The 22132-nt window shown below is 64.8% G+C and overlaps 2 protein-coding genes across 2 annotated transcripts; both read left to right on the top strand.

Annotated features, from left to right (window-relative positions):
• Positions 1-712: 712 nt before the first annotated feature.
• On the top strand, positions 713-17135 carry LOC138101205 (GRIP1-associated protein 1-like). The gene is given in 23 exon segments (XM_068999070.1): positions 713-787; positions 1370-1436; positions 1542-1603; positions 2144-2170; positions 3432-3539; positions 4194-4359; positions 4718-4812; positions 5127-5162; positions 5562-5593; positions 6110-6157; positions 7072-7083; positions 7085-7172; positions 7887-7958; positions 9207-9266; positions 9394-9438; positions 10472-10558; positions 12073-12129; positions 12252-12351; positions 13943-14052; positions 15236-15370; positions 15456-15549; positions 16329-16456; positions 16707-17135. Coding segments are annotated over 23 exon segments (1743 nt in total). The 5' UTR covers positions 713-745; the 3' UTR covers positions 16779-17135.
• A 341-nt stretch (positions 17136-17476) lies between these two features.
• TBC1D25 (TBC1 domain family member 25) lies at positions 17477-22132 on the top strand. The gene is made up of 6 exons (XM_068999074.1): positions 17477-17581; positions 17940-18049; positions 18128-18279; positions 18653-18774; positions 19216-19425; positions 20090-22132. Exons 1-6 carry the CDS (start codon positions 17477-17479, stop codon positions 22130-22132), a joined length of 2742 nt encoding a protein of 913 aa, XP_068855175.1.

The raw sequence follows: 22132 nt of genomic DNA, 5'->3' as shown, positions 1-22132 counted from the left end.
ATGGTGCCTGTGAGGGGTTTGAGGGGCTGCTGAGGGGGAAATGGAGCCCATGAAGGGGATGAGGGTGGAAATGGTGCCTGTGAGGGGTTTGAAGGCAGCTGAGGGGGAAACAGAGCCCGTGAGGGGACAAATGGTGTCCCTGAGGGTGATGAGAGTTCAAATGTCACCTGTGAGGCGTTTGAGGGCAACTGAGGGGGAAACAGAGCCCGTGAGGGGGTGCAAAGGCAAAACGGAGCCCATGAGGGGACAAATGGCACCCATAAAGGGGATGAGGGTGGAAATGTCACCTGTGAAGGGTTTGAGGGCAGCTGAGGGGGAAACGGAGCCCGTGAGCGGACAAGTGGTGTCCCTGAGGCCCCACAGAACGAGGGGGGCGGGGGTGTCTCTACAGCCCCTATTGGATCTGAGGCCCCAGGGGGTCCCCGTGGTCCCTCTGGGAGTGGGGACACAGCCCAGGACCCCCTCCCGGGACCCTCAGGACCCCCCGACACAGCGGGGGGAGAAGGGTTTGTGCAGCCCTGGCGCTCTCCATGGTCTCGGCGGGGAGAAGCCAACTCTATGATCCTCCGGCCTCTCTGGCCGGCGCGGAGGACTGAGCTCGATGCTCGCCGCGCCGCTCTGGCCGGCGGGGAGGCCCGAACTCTATGATCCTCTACCCGGCAGTGCCTTGGCGTCTCTATGACCCCGCGCCGGGGCAGAGCGGCCACTTCCGCCCCCTCCCGCGGGGGGGGTCCCGCGCGCCAAGATGGCGCAGGCCCTGTCGGCCGAGGAGTTCCAGAGGATGCAGGTGCGGCCCGGGGGTCCCGGGGGGCTCGGGGAGGGGGCTGGGGGGGCCCAGGGGCTCTGCGGAGCCTGAGAGGGGTCGTGGGAGGGTCATGGGGGATCATAAGGGGGACGGGGGGGAGCTGTGGAGGAGTTCGGGGGTGCTTGGGGAGGACTTGGGGGGGTCCTGGGGGCTTTGGGGGCCTGGGGCAGTCCTGGGGGCGGCTCTGGGGGGTCCCGGGAGGGGTCGTGCTCGGGGGGGGTCTCATGGGGATCCTGGGGGGACTGGGGGAGCTCGAGAAGGGCCTGGGAGCCCCGGAGGAGTCTCAGGGGAGGGTCCTGGGGGAGGTTCGGGGGGGCTTGTGGGGTTGTCGGGAGTGGTCTGGGGAGGGTCCCGGAGTATCCCGGTGGTCTGGGAGGGTCGGGGGGGCGTGGGGGGATCCCAGAGGAGTTGGGGCAGGGCTTCCTCAGGGCGGCTGGGAGATCCTGGGGGGGGGGGTTATAGGGAATTGGGGGGGTTTTGAGGAGTCTCGGGGAGGTTTGGGGGGGTCTCGAGGGGATCTCGGGGGTCTCTTTGCCCCTCTAAAGTCCCCCCGATCCCCCCCAGGCGCAGCTGCTGGAGCTGCGCACCGAGAACTATCGGCTGTCGGATGAGCTGCGCAAGAACGGCGCCGGTACGGCCGGGGGGGGGGCTTGGGGGGGTCCCTGGGGGGGTCCCGAAGGGCCGGGGAGGGGTCCCGGCAGCCCCCCCCCCTCCCTCACGGTTGTGATCCCCCCAGAGCTGTCGGGGCTGCGGCAGCGGGTGCAGACGCTGGACAGGGACCTGGCCAAGGCCAACAAGGTGAGGGTGACACCCCCACCCCCCCCCCCAAAAAACAACCCCAAATCCCCCTCATGACCCCCCTGTGACCCCCCACCCAAAAAAAACCCCAAATCGCTCTCATGACCCCCGCATGACCCCCCCCAAAAAAACCCCAAGTCCCCCTCCTGACCCCCCTTGTGACCCCCCCCCCAGGAGCCCCAAATCCCCCTCAGAGATCCCCAAATCCCCCTCATGACCCCCCCATGACCCCGCCCCCCAAAAAACCCCAAATCCCCCTCACGACCCCCCCAGGACCCCCAAATCCCCCTCAGAGACCCCCAAATCCCCTTCATGACCCCCCCCGTGCCCCCCCCAAAAAACCCCCCAAATCCCTCTCAGAGATCCCGAAATCCCCCTCATGACCCCCCTCAGGACCCCCAAATCCCCCCCAGCACCCCCCTGTGACCCCCCCCATCTCCACCTGTGACCTCCTGAGACCCCCCAAATCCCCCTCAGAGCCCCTGAGACCCCCCCCGAGCCCCCCCAAACCCCTTTGTGACCCCTCCCCTTCTTTTCCAGGCCCTCAGTAAGAGCAAGAAGGCCCAGGTGGGTCCTGGGGGGGGCTCTTGGGGGTCTCTGGGGGTGCTGGGGGGGATTTTGGGGGTCCCTGTTGGTACTGGGAGCATCCCCGGGTTCATTTTGGGGGATCCCTGGGGAGGTTTTGGGATATTTTGGGGGTCTCTGGGTTGGTTCAGGGGTATTTTGGGGGGTTCTATCTCATTTTGGGGTGGGTTCTATCCCATTTTGGGGGGGTTCTATCCCATTTTGGGGTTTTCTACCCCATTTTGGGGGGGTTCTATCTCATTTTGGGCGGGTTCTATCCCATTTTGGGGGGGTTCTATCTCATTTTGGGTGGGTTCTATCCCATTTTGGGGGGGTTCTATCCCATTTTTGGGGTCTCTGGGTTCATTTTTGGGGGTTCCCATCCCATTTTTGGGGGTGCCCAGGAGGTGGAGGCGCTGCTGGGGGAGACCCGGATGCTGCAGGGGGGGTCCCTGGGGGTGTTTTGGGGGTGTCAGGGTTGGTTCAGGAGTATTTTGAGGGGCTTCTATCCCATTTTGGGGTTTTCTACCCCATTTTGGGGGGGTTCTATCTCATTTTGGGGGGGTTCTATCCCATTTTGGGGGGGGTTCTATCCCATTTTTGGGGTCTCTGGGTTCACTTTTGGGGGTTCCCATCCCATTTTTGGGGTCCCCAGGAGGTGGAGGCGCTGCTGGGGGAGACCCGGATGCTGCAGGGGGGGTCCCTGGGGGTGTTTTGGGGGTGTCAGGGTTGGTTCAGGAGTATTTTGAGGGGCTTCTATCCCATTTTGGGGTTTTCTACCCCATTTTGGGGGGGTTCTATCTCATTTTGGGCGGGTTCTATCCCATTTTGGGGGGGTTCTATCTCATTTTGGGCGGGTTCTATCCCATTTTGGGGGGTTCTATCCCATTTTGGGGGGGGGGTTCTATCCCATTTTTGGGGTCTGTGGGTTCATTTTTGGGGGTTCCCATCCCATTTTTGGGGGTGCCCAGGAGGTGGAGGCGCTGCTGGGGGAGACCCGGATGCTGCAGGGGGGGTCCCTGGGGGTGTTTTGGGGGTGTCAGGGTTGGTTCAGGGGTATTTTGAGGGGCTTCTATCCCATTTTGGGGTTTTCTACCCCATTTTGGGGGGGTTCTATCTCATTTTGGGTGGGTTCTATCCCATTTTGGGGGGGTTCTATCTCATTTTGGGCGGGTTCTATCCCATTTTGGGGGGGTTCTATCCCATTTTTGGGGTCTCTGGGTTCACTTTTGGGGGTTCCCATCCCATTTTTGGGGGTGCCCAGGAGGTGGAGGCGCTGCTGGGGGAGACCCGGATGCTGCAGGGGAAGCTGCAGAGCCAAGAGGACGATTTCCGGCTCCAGAACAGCACCTTGCTGCGGGAACTGGCCAAGGTGGGACCCCCAAAAACCCCCCCAAGCCCCCCCAAAATCCCCCCCCCGGGACCCCCAACCCCCTCCAGTCCCCACAGCCACCCCGAAGGGTCTCATTTTGGGGGGGTCCCAAAGCCACCGGGAGCATCCCAGGGATTCTTTGGGGGGGCTCTGGGGCTTCTCTGAGGTCATTTTTGGGGGGGTCCTTGGAGGGGGGGGGTCCTCTGGAGTCGTTTTGGGGTTCTGCAGGGTCATTTTGGGGGTCCCTGGGATTATTTTTGGGGTCATTTTGGGGGTCCTCGGTGTCACTTTTGGGGTCTGGGTCTCCTGAGGTCATTTTGGGGTCCCCAGAGGGTCCCTGGGGTTATTTTGGGGTCCCAGGGGTGTTTTGGGGGTGGATTTTGGGGGGCTCTGACCCGGGGGAGGTGGGGGGGGGGTCCCCAGGTGGTTTTGGGGGGGTCCCAGGAGTAATTTGGGGTTGATTTTGGAGGTCCCTGAGCCAGGGAGATCCTAGGAATGTTTTGGGGTTATTTTGGGGGGGGTCCCAGGGATATTTTGGGGTCAATTTCGGGGGTCTCTTGACCTGGGGGGGGTCCCAGGTGTTTTTTGGGGGGGTCCCAGGGATATTTTGGGGTCGATTTTGGGGGTCTCTGACCTTGGGGGGGGGGGTCCCAGCTCTGTGCCCAGATCGAGGGGCTCGAGGAGGAGAATCGGCGGCTGCAGGGGGGGGGAGCAGGGGGAGCCCCCCGAGACCCCCCTGGGGACCCCCCTGAGCCCCCCCCGAGCTCGGCCCAGCCCCCCCAGGATGGGGCCCAAGGGGATGGGGGGGCCCCCCCTGAAGGTGAGGGGGGTCTTGGGGGGGGGGGTTTGGGGGTCCTGGATGTTTGGGGGGAGCTCTGAGAATTTGGGGGGGCTCCTGGAGGGTTTTTGGGGGGTGGGGGGGCTGGATTTGAGAATTTGGGGGGATTTTGGGGTGAGTTTGGGAGGGTCCCTGGTGATTTGGGGGGGTCAGGGGGGGTCTCTGAGAATTTGGGGGGATTTTTGGGGGGGATCCCTGTGGCTTTGGGGGGAGGGGGGGTCTGAGAGGGTCCCTGGGGGGAGGAATTTGGGGTCCCAAAGGTCTGGGGGGGCGGGGGGGGTGGTTTTGGGGCCCCCCCAGATGAATTTTGGGGGGTTCTCTGATACCCCTCCCCCCACAGCACCCCCAGAGCCCCCCCAAAAACCACAGCCAGAGAAGGAGGAGGGGGGAGGGGGGGACGCCCCCCTCAGGGACCCCCCACCACCCCCTGCCCAGGTAGGGGGGATCTGGGGGGGATTTGGGGGGCTCTGGGAGGTTTTTTTGGGGGGGTTTTTGGGGGGGGTTTAAAAGGGTCTGGGGGGGAATTTGGGGAGGGGAATAAATTGGGGAGGGTCTGGGGGGGGGGTTTGGGGGATTTTTTGGGGGGGGATTTTGGGCTCCTTTTGGGGGTTTGGGGGGGGCTGTGAGGAGGAGATTTTGGGGGGAATTTGGGATTTAAAGGGATTGATAATTGGGGGATTTGGGGGGGTTTGGGGAGGGGGGGAGGTGGAGTTTTTGGGGGGGAGGGGTCTCACGGGGGTCTCTTGCAGGCAGAGGTGGCCCAGCTGCAGGAGGAGGTGGCCAAGGTGAGGGGGGGAGGGAGAATTGGGGGGGGGAGGGGGGGGTTTTGGGGTCTCCTGGGGGAGGATTTGGGGGTTTTGGGGGGAGGGCGGGAAATTTAGGGGTCCAGGGGAGATTTGGGGGGCTCCTTTTGGATTTGGGGGCTCCTGAGGGGGGAATTTGGGGGGTCCAGGGGGGGAATTTGGGTCACCTGGGAGGGATTTGAGGACAATTTGGGTCCTGGGGGGAAGATTAAGGGGGGGTTCCTTTTGAGATTTGGGGTCTCCAGGGGGGATTTGGGGGATCCCAGGGGGGGATTTTGGGGGCTTCAAGAGGGGATTTGGGTCCTGGGGGGAGGAAGTGGGGGCTCCTTTTGGGATTTGGGGGGATCCAAGTGATGCCCCCACCCCAAATTTCCCCCCCAGCTGACGGAGGAGCTGCGGGAACAGCGGGAAAGGTGAGAATTTCGGGAACATTTTGGGGGGATTGGGGGGGGGGGGAGCTGCAGTTTCCATAATTTTTTTGCCGATTTTCCTCCATTATTTACTTTTATCCCCCCTTTTTCCCTCATTTTCCCCATTTCCCCTCCATTTTCCCCCCCATTTTCCCCCATTTTCCCCCATTTTCCCCCATTTCCTCCCCATTTTCCCCCCTTTTTTCCCCATTTCCCCCATTTCCTCCCCATTTTCCCTCCTTTTTTCCCCCCCTTTTTCCCCCTTTTTCTCCCCTTTTTCCCCCATTTTCCCCCCATTTCCCCCCATTTCTTCCCATTTCCCCCCCTTTTCCCCCTTTTTCCTCCCTTTTCCCCCTTTTCCCCATTTTCCCCCATTTTCCCCCCTTTTTCCCCTTTTCCCCCCATTTTCCCCCCCATTTCCCCCATTTTCCCCTTTTTTCCCCCATTTTCTCCCCATTTCCCACCTTTGCTTCCCCTTTTTTCCCTCATTTTTGCCCGTTTTCCCCTGGTTTTTCCCAGTTTTCTCCGCCTGCAGGAGGAGAAGGAGACGCTGCTCCGGGAGAGCGGGTGGGGGGGGGTCTGGGGGATTTTTGGGGGGTCTGGGGGATTTTGGGGGTCCCAGACAGAGTTTTGGGGGGTCTCAGAGGGGATTTTGGGGACCCATGGAGGGAATTTGGGGGGGTCCTTGGGGACTTTTTGGGGTCCCAGGGGAATTTTGGGGTCCTGACTGGATTTGGGGGGGGCGGTCCCTCACCCGGGGGGGGTCTCAGGGGGATTTTGGGGAGGTCTCAGGTGGACTTGAGGTTGTCCCGTGTGGGTTTTGGGGGGGTCTCCAGGAGGTCCCAGGTGGATTTGGGGGGGGTCTCTGACTGGGGGGGAGGTCCTAGGTGGGTTTTGGGGGTCCCAGGTGGGTTTTTGGGGGGGTCTCTGACCCGGAGGGGGGGTCCCAGGTGGGTTTTGGGGGCCCCAGGTGGGTTTTGGGGGTTCCAGGTGGGTTTTTGGGGGTTCCAGGTGGGTTTTGGGGGAGGTCTCTGACCCGGGGGGGGGGTCCCAGGTGGGTTTTTAGGGGGGTCCCAGGTGGGTTTTTGGGGGGGGTCCTCTGACCAGGGGGGGTCCCAGGTGGGTTTTGGGGGCCCCAGGTGGGTTTTGGGGGTCCCAGGTGGGTTTTTGGGGGTTCCAGGTGGGTTTTTGGGGGGGTCTCTGACCCGGGGGGGGGGGTCCCAGGTGGGTTTTTAGGGGGGGTCCCAGGTGGGTTTTTGGGGGGGGTCTCTCTGACCCAGGGGGGGTCCCAGGTGGGTTTTGGGGGCCCCAGGTGGGTTTTTAGGGGGGTCCCAGGTGGGTTTTTGGGGGGGGTCTCTGACCCGGGGGGGGGGGTCCCAGGTGGGGTTTTGGGGGTCCCAGGTTGGTTTTGAGGGTCCCAGGTTGGTTTTGGGGGTCCCAGGTTGGTTTTGGGGGGGTCCCATGCCGTGCCCCCTCCCCAGGTCGGAGGCCGAGGGGCTCCGGGCCCGCTGGGACTCGGAGGCGCGGGAGCTGCGGGCGCGGGGCCCGGCGGCTGCAGCAGGAGCTGGAGGCGGCCACGCAGGTCCGGGGACCCTATGGAACCCCACGGGGCCCTATGGAACCCCATAGGCACCCCACAGACCCTATGGAACCCCACGGGACCCTATGGAATCCCACGGGACCCTATAGATCCCCATAGAACCCCACTGACCCTATGGAACCCCATAGACACCCCACAGACCCTATGGAACCCCACGGGACCCTATGGAATCCCACGGGACCCTATAGATCCCCATAGAACCCCACTGACCCTATGGAACCCCATAGGCACCCCACAGACCCTATGGAGCCCCACGGGGCCCTATGGAACCCCACGGGACCCTATGGAACCCCACGGGACCCTATAGAACCCCATAGGCACCGCGTGGACCCTATAGAACCCCATAGAAACCCACGGGACCCTACAGAACCCCATAGAAACCACGGGGCCCTGTAGAACCCCACAGACCCTATAAAACCCCATGGGACCCCATAGTGCCCCATAGGGACCCCCCACTCCCTATAGAGCCCCTATAGGGCCCCATAGGGACCCCCCACCCCCCCATAGAGCCCCATAGGGGACCCCCCCATAGAGCCCCATAGGGGACCCCCCCCCACCCCCCATAGGGCCCCTATAGGGCTCCATAGGGATCCCTCACCCCCCATAGAGCCCCCGTAGGGCCCCACAGGGACCCCTCACCCCCCCATAGAGCCCCTATAGGGCCCCCCCAGCCCCCCCACGGTGTTTTTGGGGCAGGCCCAGGGGGGGCTGCGGGAGCTGAGCGAGACCCAGGCCCGGGAGCTGCGGGACAGCCGGAGCCAGCTGCAGGTGGGGCTGGGGGCTGGGGGGGCTCAGGGGGGGTCCCTGAGGGGTCTGGGGGGGTCCCTGAGGGGTCTGGGGGTCTGGGGGGGTCCCCTGAGGGGGCTGGGGGGGCTGGGGGGGTTCCCTGAGGGGGGCTGGGGGGGTCCCTGAAGGGTCTGGGGGGGCTTGAGGGGGTCCCTGAGGGGTTTGGGGGGGCTTGAGGGGGTCCCTGAGGGGGCCGGAGGGGTCCTTGAGTGGTTTGGGGGGTCCCTGAGGGGGCTGAGGTGGCTGGGGGGGTTCCCTGAGGGGTTTGGGGGTGCTTGAGGGGGTCCCTGAGGGGGCTGGGGGGGGTTCCCTGAGGGGTTTGAGGGGGTCCCTGAGGGATCTAGGGGTGCTTGAGGGGGTCCCTGAGGGGGCTGAGGGGGCTGGGGGGGTCCCTGAGGGGGCTGGGGGGTTTCCTGAGGGTTTAGGGGGGGCTTGAGGGGGTCCCTGAGGGGTTTGGGGGGGGTCCCTGAGGGATCTCGGGGTGCTTGAGGGGGTCCCTGAGGGGGCTGGGGGGGTTTCCTGAGGGGTTTGGGGGGGTCCCTGAAGGGTCTGGGGGGGCTTGAGGGGGTCCCTGAGGGGGCTGGGGGGGTTTCCTGAGGGGTTTGGGGGGGACCCCGAGGGCTCTGGGGGAGTTTGAGGGGGTCCCCTGAGGGGTTTGGGGGGGGGTCCCCAAGGGGTTTGGGGGGGTCCCTGAGGGGGCTGGGGGAGTCTGGGGGGTACCCAAGGGATCTGGGGGGGATTGGGGGGGTCCCCAAGGGGTTTGGGGGGATTTGGGGTCTCCTCAGGGCTGGGAGTAATTTGGGGGAGGGTCCCAGAGGGGGCTGGGGGGTTTGAGGGGGTCCCTGAGGGGTTTAGGGGGGATTTGGGGGGGTCCCTGAGGGGTTTGGGGTCTCCTCAGGGGGGCATCGGGGGTGGTTGGAGGGGTTTGGAGGAGTCTGGGGTGGGGGGGGGGGAAATTGGGGGCAGAGTTGGGGGCTCTGGAAGGGTTTGGGGGTCCTGGAAGGGTTTGGGGTTCCTGGGGGGGGGGGGGATTTGGGGAAATCCTGGGGGGCTCCTGGGGGGGGTGTCCAGGAGGGATTTGTGGGGTTTTGGGGTGGTGTTTGAGTGTCCCTGGGGGGGGGGGGGGGGGGGGGGGAAGATTTGGGGAGCTCCCAGGGGGGGTTTTTGGGGTCCCCAGGGAGGATTTGGGGGTCTCCTGACCCCCCCCCAAACACCTTCGGTGCCCCCCAGGTGTGCTCAGGTGAGCGGGACGAGCTGCGCCAGCGCCTGCACGAGGCCGAGGCCGCCCAGGTGACCCCCAGGGACCCCCCAGGGACCCCCCCAGGGACCCCTCCCCACCTTTGGGGTCTGTCCCCCCCCCCACCCCCCAGCCCCGGCATCGGGGACCCCCCAAAACTCCCCCCTGTGCCCCCCCCAGGAGCGGCTGCGGGAGGAGCAGGAGCAGCAGCGGGGGGAACTCGAGGTCAGAGGGGTTTGGGGGGGATTTTGGGGGGGGGGGTTGGGGGATTTTGGGAGGTTTTTGGGGATTTTTGGGGGGGGTTTGGGAGGTTTTGGGGGATTTTTGAGGATGGTTTGGGGGATTTTGGGAGGTTTTGGGGGATTTTGGGAGGTTTTAGGGGATTTTGGGGGGGTTTGGGGGATTTTGGGGGGTTTTGGAGGGGGGTTGGGGGATTTTGGGGATTTTTAGAGGGGGGTTTGGGGGATTTTTGGGGATTTTGGAGGGGGTGTGGGGGATTTTGGGAGGTTTTAGGGGATTTTGGGGGGGTGGGGGATTTTGGGAGGTTTTGGGGGATTTTTGGGGGGGTTTGGGGGATTTTGGGGGATTTTGGAGGGGGGTTGGGGGATTTTGGGGGGGTTTGGGGGATTTTTGGGGGGGTTTGGGGGATTTTGGGGATTTTTGGAGGGGGGTTTGGGGGATTTTTGGGGATTTTGGAGGGGGTTTGGGGGATTTTGGGAGGTTTTAGGGGATTTTTGGGGGGGATTTTGGGAAGTTTTGGGGGATTTTTGGGGGGGGTTGGGGGATTTTGGGAGGTTTTAGGGGATTTTTGGGGGGGATTTTGGGAAGATTTTGGGAGGTTTTAGGGGATTTTTGGGGGGGATTTTTGGGGGATTTTGGGAGGTTTTGGGGGATTTTTGGGGGGAGCTTTGGGGGATTTTTGGGGGATTTGGGGGGTTTGGGGGATTTTGGGAGGTTTTAGGGGATTTTTGGGGGGGATTTTTGGGGGATTTTGGGAGGTTTTAGGGGATTTTTGGGGGAGTTTTGGAAGGTTTTGGGGGGGATATTGGGGGGGATTTTTGGGGGAGGTTTTGGGGGATTTTTGGGGGGGGGTTTGGAGCATTTTGGGTGGTTTCAGAGGGGGGATATCACAATTCCCGTCCCCATCGGTGTCGCCTGGGTCGGGGGGACCTCGGGGTGGTGCCGGGACCCCTCAAACGCCCCCAAATGTCCTAAAACGGCCCCGAGTGTCCCCAAGGGTCCCCTGTGTCCCCCCCAGGCGGAGCTGGGGCGGCTGCGGGCGGCGCTGGGGGAGGAGCAGCGGCTGCGGGAGCTGCACGAGGCCGAGGGACGCGCCCTGAGACAGGTGTGACCCCAAAACTGCCCCAAAACGACCCCAAACTGCCCCAAAACTGCCCCAAACTGCCCCAAAACCGCCCCAAACCTGCCCAAAACTGCCCCAAAGGGCCCCAAACGGCCCAAAACTGCCCCAAAACGGCCCCAAAACTGTCCCAAACCGCCCCAAAACACCCCAAAACTGCCCCAAAACTACCCCAAACCTGCTCCAAAATGGCCCCAAACTGCCCCAAAACTGCCCCAAAACTGCCCCAAACTGCCCCAAACTGCCCCAAAATGGCCCCAAACTGCCCAAAACCTGCCATAACTGCCCCAAATCTGCCCCAAACTGCCCCAAACTGCCCCAAATGGCCCCAAAACTGCCCCAAAACGGCCCCAAAGTGCAACAAAACTGCCCCAAAACGGCCCAAAACTGCCCCAAAACACCCCAAAACGGCCCCAAACTGTCTTCAATGGCCCCAAACGGCCCCAAACTGCCCCAAAACGGCCCCAAAACTGCCCCAAAACAGCCCTGGGGACCCCCTCCCCACCAAAAAACCTCCCCAGGGACCCCTCCGCCCCCCAGGAGCTGAAGGACCCCCCCCAAATCCCCCTCAGGACCCCCCAAGACTCCCCCAAAACCCCCCAAGACCCCCCCCAGATCCCCTAAAACCCCCCCAAATCCCCCTCAGGACCCCTCAAACCACCCCAAAATCCCCCAAGACTCCCCAAAATCCCCTAAACCCCCCCCCCAACCCCCCCCAGGAGCTGAAGGACCCCCCCAAATCCCCTAAAACCCCCCCCCAAACCACCCCAAAATCCCCTAAAACTCCCCTCAGGACCCCCCAAGACCCCCCCAAGTTCCCCAGAATCCCCCAAAACCCCCCAAAATCCCCTAAACCCCCCCCAAACCCCCCCCCAGGAGCTGAAGGACCCCCAGATCCCCCTCAGGACCCCCCAAGACTCCCCCAAATTACCCAAGACCGCCCAAAATCCCCTAAAACCCCCCCAAATCCCCCTCAGGATCCCCCAAGACCCCCCCAAAATCCCCCCAAAACCCCCTAAAACCCCCACCAAACCCCCCCAGGAGCTGAAGGACCTCCCCCAAATCCCCCTCAGGACCCCCCAAACCACCCCAAAATCCCCCCAAAACCCCCCAAAATCCCCTAAACCCCCCCCAAATCCCCCTCAGGCCCCCCCAAGACCCCCCCAAAATCCCCCAAATTACCCAAGACCCCCCAAAATCCCCTAAACCCCCCCCAAACCCCCCCAGGAGCTGAAGGACCCCCCCAAATCCCCCTCAGGACCCCCCAAAACCCCCCAAAATCCCCTAACCCCCCCCCCAATTCCCCTCAGGACCCCCCAAAACCCCCCAAAATCCCCTAACCCCCCCCCCCAATTCCCCTCAGGACCCCCCAAAACCCCCCAAAATCCCCTAACCCCCCCCCAAATCCCCCTCAGGACCCCCCAAAATCCCCTAACCCGCCCCCAAATCCCCCTCAGGACCCCCCAAAATCCCCTAACCCCCCCCCAAACCCCCCCCAGGAGCTGAAGGACGTGCGGGACGGGCAGCGCATCCTGGAGAAGAAAGGCAGCGCCGCCGTGAGCGACCCCGGGGGGGCTTCGGGGACGCTCTGAGGGTTTCGAGGACCCCCTCCCCAAAAATTTGGGGGGTCCCCAGAGCCCCCCACCCCCCAAAATCCTCCTCCTTTTCCCCCCCCCAGCTGAAGGACCTGCGGCGGCAGCTGCAGCTGGAGCGGCGCCGGGGGGAGCGGCTGCAGGAGCGGCTGCAGGAGCTGCTGGTGCCCAGCAGGGCCCGCTCGGGTCAGGGGGGGTCCCAAAATTAACGGGGGGGGGCCCCAAAATTAATGAGGGGGGTCCCAAAATTAATGAGGGGGTCTCAAAATTAATGGGGGGGGGGGGGCTCTCAAAATTAATGGTGGGGCTCTCAAAATTAATGGGAGTGTCTCAAAATTAATGGGGGGGCCCCAGAATTAATGGGGGGGGGTCCCAAAATTAACGGGGGGGGTCCCAAAATTAACGAGGGGGTCTCAAAATTAACGGGGGGGGGTCCCAAAATTAATGAGGGGGTCTCTAATGGGAGGGCCCCAAAATTAACGAGGGGTGTCCCAAAATTAACGGGAGGGTCTCAAAATTAATGGGAGGGTCCAAAAATTAACGGGGGGGGTCCCAAAATTAACGGGGGAGCCCCCAAAATTAATGGGGGGTTCTCAAAATTAACGGGGGGGTTCTCAAAATTAATGGGGGGGGGTCCCAAAATTAACGGGGGGTGTCCCAAAATTAATGGGGGTGTCTCAAAATTAATGGGGGGGGGCCCCAAAATTAATGGGGGGTTCTCAAAATCAACGGGGGGGGTCCCCAAATTAATGGGAGTTTCCCCAAAATGATTGGTGGTGGGGAGGGGGTGCTGAAAGTCGAGGGGTCCTCGGCTGGGTTTGGGGTGTTTGAGGATGGGGGGGGGGGGGGGGTTTGGGGATCCGTGGGTGGATTTTGGGGGTCCCCAGGTGGATTTTGGGGTCCCTGATGGGATTTTGGGGCTGCCCGGGTGGATTTTGGGGTCCGTGATGGGATTTTGAGGTCCCTGACGGGATTTTGGGGTCCCTGATGGGATTTTGGGGCTGCCCGGGTGGATTTTGGGGTCCCCAGGTGGATTTTGAGGTCCCCGATGGGATTTTGGGCTCCCCGATGGCATTTTGGGGTCCCTGAGGGGATTTTGGGGTCCCTGACGGCATTTTGGGGTCCTTGATGGGATTTTGGGGTCCCTGATGGGATTTTGGGCTCCCCAATGGGATTTTGAGGTCCCCGGTGGGATTTTGGGCTCCCCGATGGCATTTTGGGGTCCCTGATGGGATTTTGAGGTCCCTGATGGAATTTTGGGCTCCCCGACGGGATTTTGGGGTCCCTGATGGGATTTTGAGGTCCCTGATGGGATTTTGGGGTCCCTGAGTGGATTTTGGGGTCCCTGAGTGGATTTTGAGGTCCCTTGGGTGGATTTTGGGGTCCCTGATGGGATTTTGAGGTCCCTGATGGAATTTTGGGCTCCCCGACGGGATTTTGGGGTCCCTGATGGGATTTTGAGGTCCCTGATGGGATTTTGGGGTCCCTGAGTGGATTTTGGGGTCCCTGAGTGGATTTTGAGGTCCCTTGGGTGGATTTTGGGGTCCCTGATGGGATTTTGAGGTCCCTGATGGAATTTTGGGCTCCCCGACGGGATTTTGGGGTCCCTGATGGGATTTTGGGGTCCCTGATGGGATTTTGGGGTCCCTGAGTGGATTTTGGGGTCCCTGAGTGGATTTTGAGGTCCCTTGGGTGGATTTTGGGGTCCCTGAGTGGATTTTGAGGTCCCTGAGTGGATTTTGGGGTATCCCTGAGGGGATTTTGGGGTCCCTCGCAGGGCTGGAGGAGCTGGGGCTGGACGGGGGCTCCCCGGGGCGGGGCCCGGGCGGGGACAGCAGCTCCGTGTCCTCGCTGGGCCGCGACGGCTCCGCCCCCGGCAGCACCAAGGTGGGCGTGGCCTCGGCGAGGGGGCGTGGCTTGGGTGGGCGGTGCCACCTGGGGGGTGGGGCTTTGTGGGCGTGGCTTAATGGGGTGTGGTTGGGGTTAAACTGGGGGTGGGGCTTTGTGGGCATGGCCTAAGGGTGTGGTTGGGTTAAATGGGTGGGGCTTTGTGGGCGTGGCCTAATGGGGTGTGGTTGTGGGGTTAAACTGGGGTGGGGCTTCGTGGGCGTGGCTTAATGGGGCGTGGTTGGGTTAAATGGGTGGGGCTTTGTGGGCGTGGCCTAAGGGTGTGGTAGGGGTTAAACTGGGGGTGGGGCTTTGTGGGCGTGGCTTAATGGGGTGTGGTTGGGGTTAAACTGGGGGTGGGGCTTTGTGGGCGTGGTTTAATGGGGCGTGGTTGGGTTCAATGGGTGGGGCTTTGTGGGCGTGGCTTAATGGGGCATGGTTGGGGTTAAACTGGGGTGGGGCTTTGTGGGCGTGGCCTAAGAGGGTGTGGCCCTGCCGTTGTGATGTGAAGAGGGCGTGGTTTAATTAGGGTGTGGGTTCGTTAGGGCATGAATAATTTGGGGGTGTGGCTAGGTGGGTTTTAATTAGGGGTGTGGCCTCGGTGTGTAACCCCCTTGTGGTTACACACCACAATTGGGGCGTAATTAATTATGGTGTGGCTTAATTCAGCTATACTGAAACAGGGGTGTGGCTTTTGGGGTGTGGCTTAATTGGGGCATGATTAATTACAGTGTGGCTTTCTCCAGCCATAATTAATTAGGGGTGTGGCTTAATTGGGGCATAATTAATTAGGGGTGTGGCTTTGGGGGTGTGGCTTAATTGGGGCATAATTAATTACAGTGGGGCTTTCTCCAGCCGTAATCAATTAGGGGTGTGGCTTTGGGGGGTGTGGCTTAATTGGGGCATAATTAGGGGTGTGGCTTTGGAGGTGTGGCTTAATTGGGGCATAATTAATTACAGTGTGGCCTTCTCCAGCCATAATTAATTAGGGGCGTGGCTTTGAGGGCGTGGCTTGGGTGGGTGTGGCCTCCTTGGGGCACAGTGGGGGTGTGGCTTGTGGTGGGCGTGGCCATTTGGCCCCTCCCCCTTATGAATGAACCCCCTGGAGGGGGTGGAGCTTTGGTGGGCGTGGCCTGGGGGTCTGACCACGCCCCCCCTCTCCTCCCCCCCGCCCCTCCCCCAGTCGGGCTCGGGCAGCCCCGGGGGCGGCAGCGCCGGGGGGGTCCCGGGCGGGGGGGGCCTGTCCCCGGCAGAGGTGGCCGAGCTGTTCCAGCGCCTGGCCCAGAGCCAGCAGGAGCGCTGGCTGCTGGAGGAGAAGGTACTGGGAGCACTGGGAGGGACTGGGAGGGGCGGGGCGGGCGCCGGGGCGGGGCTCACCTGGCACCTCCCCTCTCCCCGCCCAGGTGAGGCACCTGGAGGTGTCGAGCGCCTCCATGGCCGAGGACCTGTGCAGGAAGAGCGCCATCATCCAGAGCTTCGTGCGCGACAGCCGCACCGGTGAGGGCACCGCGGGCACCGCGGGCACCCCTGCCAGCCCCCTCCTCCCTGCCCTCACCTGTCCCCTCACCTGTCCCCTCACCTGTCCCCTCACCTGTCCCCTCATCTGTGCCCCCACCTGTCCCAGCCGTGTGCCCCTTCAGCCGGTGTCCCACCTGTCCCCACACACTTGGGTTGTCTCTCACCTGTCCCCCGTCCCCTCTCACCTGTCCCAGTCTTACCTGTTCTCTCTCATCCGTCCCAGTCTCCCCTGTCCCCTCTCCCCTGTCCCCCCTCCCCTGTCCCCTCTCCTGTCCCTGTGTCCCCTCTCCTGTCCCTGTGTCCCCTCTCCCCTGTCCCTGTGTCCCCCCTCCCCTGTCCCCTCTCCTGTCCCTGTGTCCCCTCTCACCTGTGCCCCCTCTCCCCCCTCCCCTGTCCCCCTGTCCCCGTGTCCCCTGTCCCCGTGTCCCCTCTCCCCTGTCCCCGTGTGTCCCCTCTCCCCATGTCCCCTGTCCCCGTGTCCCCTGTCCCTGTGTCTCCTCTCCCCTGTCCCTGTGCCCCCTCTCCCCTGTCCCCCCATCCCCTCTCCCCTATCCCCGTGTCCCCTCTCACCTCTCCCTGTGTCCCCTCTCACCTGTGCCCCGTCCCCTCTCACCTGTCCCCTCACCTGTGCCCCCTGTCCCCTCTCCCCTGTGCCCCTGTGCCCCTGTCCCCTGTGCCCCTGTCCCCTCTCCCCTGTGCCCCTGTCCCCTCTCCCCTGTGCCCCCTGCCCCCTCTCACCTGTGCCCGTGTGCCCCCAGAGGCGGCGGTTCCCGCGGGGCCCCCGCGGCGCGGGCCGGGCCCACCCGAGGAGGGGCTGCGGGAGATGAACAAGAAGCTGCAGAACCTCCTGGAGGAGCAGCTGACCAAGAACCTGCACCTGGCTCAGGTGAGGGGGCGGGGCCAGCCCAGGGTGGGGCGCTCTAAGGGGGCGTGGCTAAAGCCGGGGGGCGTGGCTTATGAGGGGTGTGACTCGCGGTTTAAAGGGTGTGGCTCGGGGGCGTGGCTTAGTGTGTGACGTCACTGCGCTTTAATGGTGTGTGGGCGTGGCCAGGACGAGGGTGTGGCCGCTCGGAGGGCGTGGCCTCGGGCAGGAGGCGTGGCTGCTGCCCCCCCCCCTCATTGCCCCCCTTTCCCAGGACCTGGAGTCGCTGTCCCAGGAGCTGGCGCAGCTCAGGAAGGAACAAGCGGCCCCCCCGGGACCCCCCTGAGGGGAGGGGCTTCTCCTCGTGGGCGGGGCCTCGCCCCTGCAGGCTCCGCCCCCCGGCCGGGCCGCTGCTGCGGGGGGGTCGTTGCTCCTTTAACAACGGCGTGGGCCCCGCTGGCATCGCCCTTTGAAGGCGGAACGGTTCCCTGCCTGGCGTTGCCCCTTTAAGGCGGCCCCCGGAGGGCGCTGCCCCTTTAAGACGGGACGCACCCGCTTCGGTCGTTGCCCCTTTAAGACCGGGGACGGTCCCCGCCTTGGCGTTTCCCCTTTAAGGAGGACGTGGTCCCCACTCTGGCGTTGCCCGTTTAAGGGGGTCCCGCATGCGCCCCCCTCCCCCCTCAATAAACCCGATGTGAAGCGCTGCCTGTGACGTCATTTCGCTGCGCCGCGAGGGACGCTATGACGTCACTGGGGTCCCGCCCAGCGGACCCGCCCCCGTGACGTCACTTCCGCGCGCTGCCCCGGATGTTGTTGCCGCGGCCGCGGCCGCCGGACGGGCACGGGCGCGCTGCGGCTCCGGATCCCCCCCCACAGCCCCGCGCCGTCCGACCGGGGGGGCGCGGCGTGACGTCAGCACGGTGACGTAACAGCAGCCCCCCCGCTTCCCCGGCTTGGGGGGGGCGGCGGCGGCGGCGAAACTCCCCCCAAAAACCCCCCCAACCCCCCCCCCCACCCCGAGCCCCTCCGAGACCCCGCCCCAAGATGGCGGCGGCGGCGGGGGGCGGGGCCTCTCCGGGGGGCGGTACCGGCGCGGGGGGCGTGGCCGCGCTGGAGGAGGAGTGCGAGGTTGTGCGCGTGCGCGTCAAGGTAAGGGGCGGGGCCTTGGGTGGGCGGGGCTTGGCGTGGGCGCGGTCGCGGCGTCGGAGAGCGTGGGCGGGGCTACTCGGGGGTGTCGCGCGGGTCACGTGGCCGCCTGCAGCCAATCAGCTCGGGGGGAGGCGTGGCCACGGTGTTGCCGCCGGAGGGTGTGGCGCCGGCGGGAAAGTTTCCCGCCTATTTGGTCACGTGGGGCCTGGCGGCCAATCAGCGTCGTGGTGGGTGCGCGGCGTTGCCACGGTGACGGGTAGCGCCGCCATCTTGGGGCCGTCGTGAGGGGCCGGGGGGGCTCCGGGACCCCCTGGAACCAACCGGGACCCTCCGGGACCCCCTGACGCTGTCCCCGCAGAAGAGCGAGGGGCAGCAGCCGCCCGAGTTCCGCTCGTTCGCCGTGGACCCGCAGATCACGTCGCTGGACGTGCTGCAGCACATCCTGGCCCGGGCCTTCGACCTGCAGGGGTGAGTGGGGCCCCCTCGGTTTCCCCACCTGGGACCCCCCCCCAGACCATCCAGGTGACCCCACCTGTTTTCTGTCAGGAAGAAAAGCTTCGCCCTGAGCTTCGCGGCGCGGGACGGGCAGGGCCAGGACACCTTTGTGCCTCTGCTGAGCGATGGTGACCTGGCCAACGCCTTCACCTGCGCCCGGCCCACCCTGAGGCTGCGCCTGGACGTCAGGAACCCCCCCGACAGTGAGTGACACAGCTGGGATACACCTGGTGGGGAGAAAACACACCTGAGGCATGTTGGGGATACTCACAGACATACCTGGGACACACCTGGGATGTACCTGAGTGGGGGGGGGGGGGCCACACACCTGGGACACTTGGGGGTCTGGGGTGGGTGTCAGGAGGTGCTGGGTGCCCGGGGGAGGGTGCCAGGTGTGTGAGGAGAGGTCAGAGGGTTCACAGGTACCTGTGGCTCAGGTGTGAGGTACCTGTGGCTCAGGTGTGTGTGAGGTACCTGTGGCTCAGGTGTGTGAGGTACCTGTGGCTCAGGTGTGTGTGAGGTACCTGTGGCTCAGGTGTGTGTGAGGTACCTGTGGCTCAGGTGCGCTGTCCCCAGGCCCGCTGCTGGAGGACTGGGACATCATCAGCCCACGGGAGGTGGCGGCGGCCGAGCCGGTCCCCGAGCGCCGCTCGCTGCTGGCAGCAGCCCTGCCCTTCACCCAGGCCCTGCTGGCACAGGTGAGGCACACCTGGCACAGGTGGGTCACACTGGGGTGCCTCACCCTGCCAGGAGCTCACAGAGAGCTCGTGCTGCTCTCTTGGGCATCCCAGTGACGTCCCAGTGCTCCCTGCCCCTTCCCTGCCCCCTCCCAGTGACCCCCAGTCCCCTCTAAGTGCTCTCGCGGTTCTCTCCCAGTCACGTCCAGTAACCCCCAGTTCTCTCCCAGTTTAGTTCCAGTTCTCTCCCAGTAATCTGCAGTTCCATTTGTCAGCCTTGTGCTGAATCCCAGTCCTCCCAGTTCCCTCCTGGTGACTCCCAGTTCCCTCCTGGTGACTGCCAGTGCTCCCAGACCCCTCCCAATCCTCTCCCAGTGCCCTCCCAGTGCTCCCAGTCCTCTTCCAGTTTCCTCCCAACCCCCTCCCGGTGCCCTCCCAGTGCCACCAGTGCCGTTCCCGCAGGTTGGCCGGACGCTGGCGCGGGCACAGGCGGCCCTGGCGTGGCCCGAGGGGACCCCGGCAGTGTCCCCGCCCCCTCCCCCACCCCCGCCCTGCGCCCCCCTGAGCGACGCCGACCTCAGGTCGTACCTGGGCCCAGGTGGGCGCCTGCTGCGGCCCCAGGACCTGCGGCTGCACGTCTTCCACGGCGGCGTCGAGCCCGGCCTGCGCAAGGTGAGAGCCCAGAGCCCCCTGGGACACAGCTGGGACACAGCTGGGGGGTGGGGTCACACCTGGGACACACCTGGGACACACTTGGGGGGTGGGGTCACACCTGGGACACACCTGGGATACACCTGGCGAGTGTGGTCACACCTGGGGCACACCTGAGAGACACCTGGGACACATCTGGGGGGTGGGGGCACACCTGGGGCACACCTGGGACACACCTGGGGGGTGTGATTACACGTGGGACACACCTGGGACACATCTGGGATGTACCTGGGGTGTGTGATCACACCTGGGACACACCTGGGAGACACTTGGGACACACCTGGGGGGTGTGATCACACCTGGGACACATCTGGGACACACCTGGGGGGGTGTGATCACACCTGGGACACACCTGAGAGACATCTGGGGAGTGTGGTCACACCTGGGGCACACCCGGGGGGGTGCATGGGAAGGTTCTGATCCCACCTCAGTCACACCTTGGGCCTTCTCCTCTTACCTGAATGACACCTGGCGGCTCCCGATGCCGCCCCAGCCACACCTGGGGATGCTCCTACCCCGTCCCGACCACCACCCGAGCGTTCCCTGACCCCACCCCCGACACCCCCAGCCCCACTCCGGGCACCCTCACACCCCTGACCCGGCCCCCCCCCCGCTCCCCGCGCAGGTGGTGTGGCGTTACCTGCTCAACGTCTTCCCGGCGGGCCTGACGGGCCAGGAGCGCCTGTCGCACCTGCGGCTCAAGGCGGCCGAGTACTCCTCGCTGAAGGCGGCGCTGGCCGCCCGCGCCGCGCCGGCCGAGCTGGCGCAGGTGGCGGCGGCCGTGCGCAAGGACGTGGTGCGCACCGACCGCGCCCACCCCTACTTCGGCGGCCCCGAGGAGGGCCACCCGCACCTGGCGGCGCTGCAGGCGCTGCTGACCACCTTCGCGCTGGGCCACCCGCGCCTCTCCTACTGCCAGGGCATGTCGGACGTGGCGGCGCCGCTGCTGGCCGTGCTGGACGACGAGGCGCAGGCCTTCCTGTGCTTCTGCTCGCTGATGCGCCGCCTGGCCCCGCGCTTCCGCCCGGGCGGCCGCGGGCTGGCCCGGGCCTTCTGCCACCTGCGGCGGCTGCTGCGGCGCGCCGACCCCCCGTTCTGGGCCTTCCTGGCGGCGCGCGGCGCCCACGACCTCCTGTTCTGCTACCGCTGGCTGCTGCTGGAGCTGAAGCGCGAGTTCGCCTTCGAGGACGCGCTCAGGGTGCTGGAGATCACCTGGAGCTCGCTGCCCCCGGCGCCGCCGCCGCCCCCCGAGGGGGTCCCGCTGCTCGGAGCCCCCCTGGGCGCCCGCCGGGCTCGGCGCGGGCTGAGGGAGCGCCGGGGGCTGCGGCCGCGGCCGCCCCGCAGGAGGAGGAGGAGGAGGAAGGAGGAGGAGGAGGAGGAGGATGGACGAGGCGGTGCTGGAGGGGTCCCGGAGGGTTCTGGGGGTGGTCTCGGGGGTCTCGAGGCTGCCAGCAATGGCCCTGAGGGTGCCCAGAGCTCTGGAGATGTCCCTGACAGTGCCAAGAGCTCCAGTGGTGGCCTCAAAGGTTCCAGCGATGGCCCAGAGCGTCCCAAGGCCACCCAGGAGGGTCCCAGGAGCTCTGGTGACGTCCTCGAGGGTCTCGGGGACGGCCAGGAGGGTCCCAGGAGCTCCAGCCATGTCCCCAAAGGTCCCAAGAGCCCCCAGAGGAGACCCCCCAGGGGCGCTGGAGAAGCCCCCGAGGGCTCCAAGGACTCGGAGCCAGGTGGCCCCAGGAAGGTGGAGGAAGGCACCGACGCCCTGGAGATGGAGCAGAGACCCCACAGCCTCTGCTGGGGGGCTGGGGGGGACCCCCAGGGCTCCGGGGGGACCCGCCAAGGTCACAGCGTCCCTAGGGAGGGACAAGAACCCCCCAGAACCCCAGAGAGGGTCGGAGAGGACCCTGAAGAGCTCAGCCAAGACCCCAGAGGGGCTGGTGGGACCCTCAATGGCCCCAAGTCCCCCCCAGAGGCAGAAGAAGACCCCAAAGAGGGACGAGATGACCCCAGAGAAGGATTTGGTGACCCCAAAGAGGGACACGACCCAAGAGAAGGACGTGGTGACCCTGGGATGAGAGGTGATGACCCCAAAGGAGGACACGATGACCCTGGAGAAGGACGTGGCAACCTTGGAGAAGCACACAATCTGGGAGAGGCACACAACCTCAGAGAAGGCCACAAGGACCCCAAGGAGGGCCACGATGACCCCAAGCACGACCACGATGACCCCAAGACCACCCCCAACGACCCAACCACCCCCGAAGACCCTTGGGGCGGCCGTTGGGCTTGGGAAGAGCCTTCCTCCTCCTCCTCCTCGTGCTCCTCCTCGTGCTCCTCGTGCTCGTCCTCCTCGGACGAGGAGGTGACGGTGGAGGACGACGGGGCCCCGCTGCCGCCGCCGGAGGAGCTGGGCCAGGGCAACCCGTTCCTGCTCTTCGTGTGCCTGGCCATGCTGCTGGAGCAGCGCGAGGCCGTGATGGCGCGGGCCGGCGACTACAACGAGGTGGCCATGCACTTCGACCGCCTGGTGCGCCGCCACCAGCTGCCCCGCGTGCTGCGCCGCGCCAAGGGGCTCTTCGCCAGGTACCTGGAGGGCTGGGGGGGCACGGCGCCGGCGGGACCCCCGGCGGGACCCCCAGCGGGACCCCCAGCGGGACCCCCGTCGGGGTAG

The sequence above is a fragment of the Aphelocoma coerulescens genome, unplaced genomic scaffold, assembly GCF_041296385.1.
Source record: "Aphelocoma coerulescens isolate FSJ_1873_10779 unplaced genomic scaffold, UR_Acoe_1.0 HiC_scaffold_211, whole genome shotgun sequence".
Taxonomy (NCBI): Eukaryota; Metazoa; Chordata; class Aves; order Passeriformes; family Corvidae; genus Aphelocoma; species Aphelocoma coerulescens.
The sequence above is the reverse complement of the archived record's forward strand: the minus strand, read 5'-3'. Positions and strand labels throughout refer to the sequence as shown.

Bases quoted from the DNA above. Each gene is read 5' to 3' on its own strand.
- TBC1D25 (XM_068999074.1), top strand. From the start codon at position 17,477: ATGGCGGCGGCGGCGGGGGGCGGGGCCTCTCCGGGGGGCGGTACCGGC. The intron at 18,775-19,215 runs GTGAGGCACACC...CCGTTCCCGCAG, and splicing joins CCCAGGCCCTGCTGGCACAG to GTTGGCCGGACGCTGGCGCG. The intron at 19,426-20,089 runs GTGAGAGCCCAG...CTCCCCGCGCAG, and splicing joins TCGAGCCCGGCCTGCGCAAG to GTGGTGTGGCGTTACCTGCT.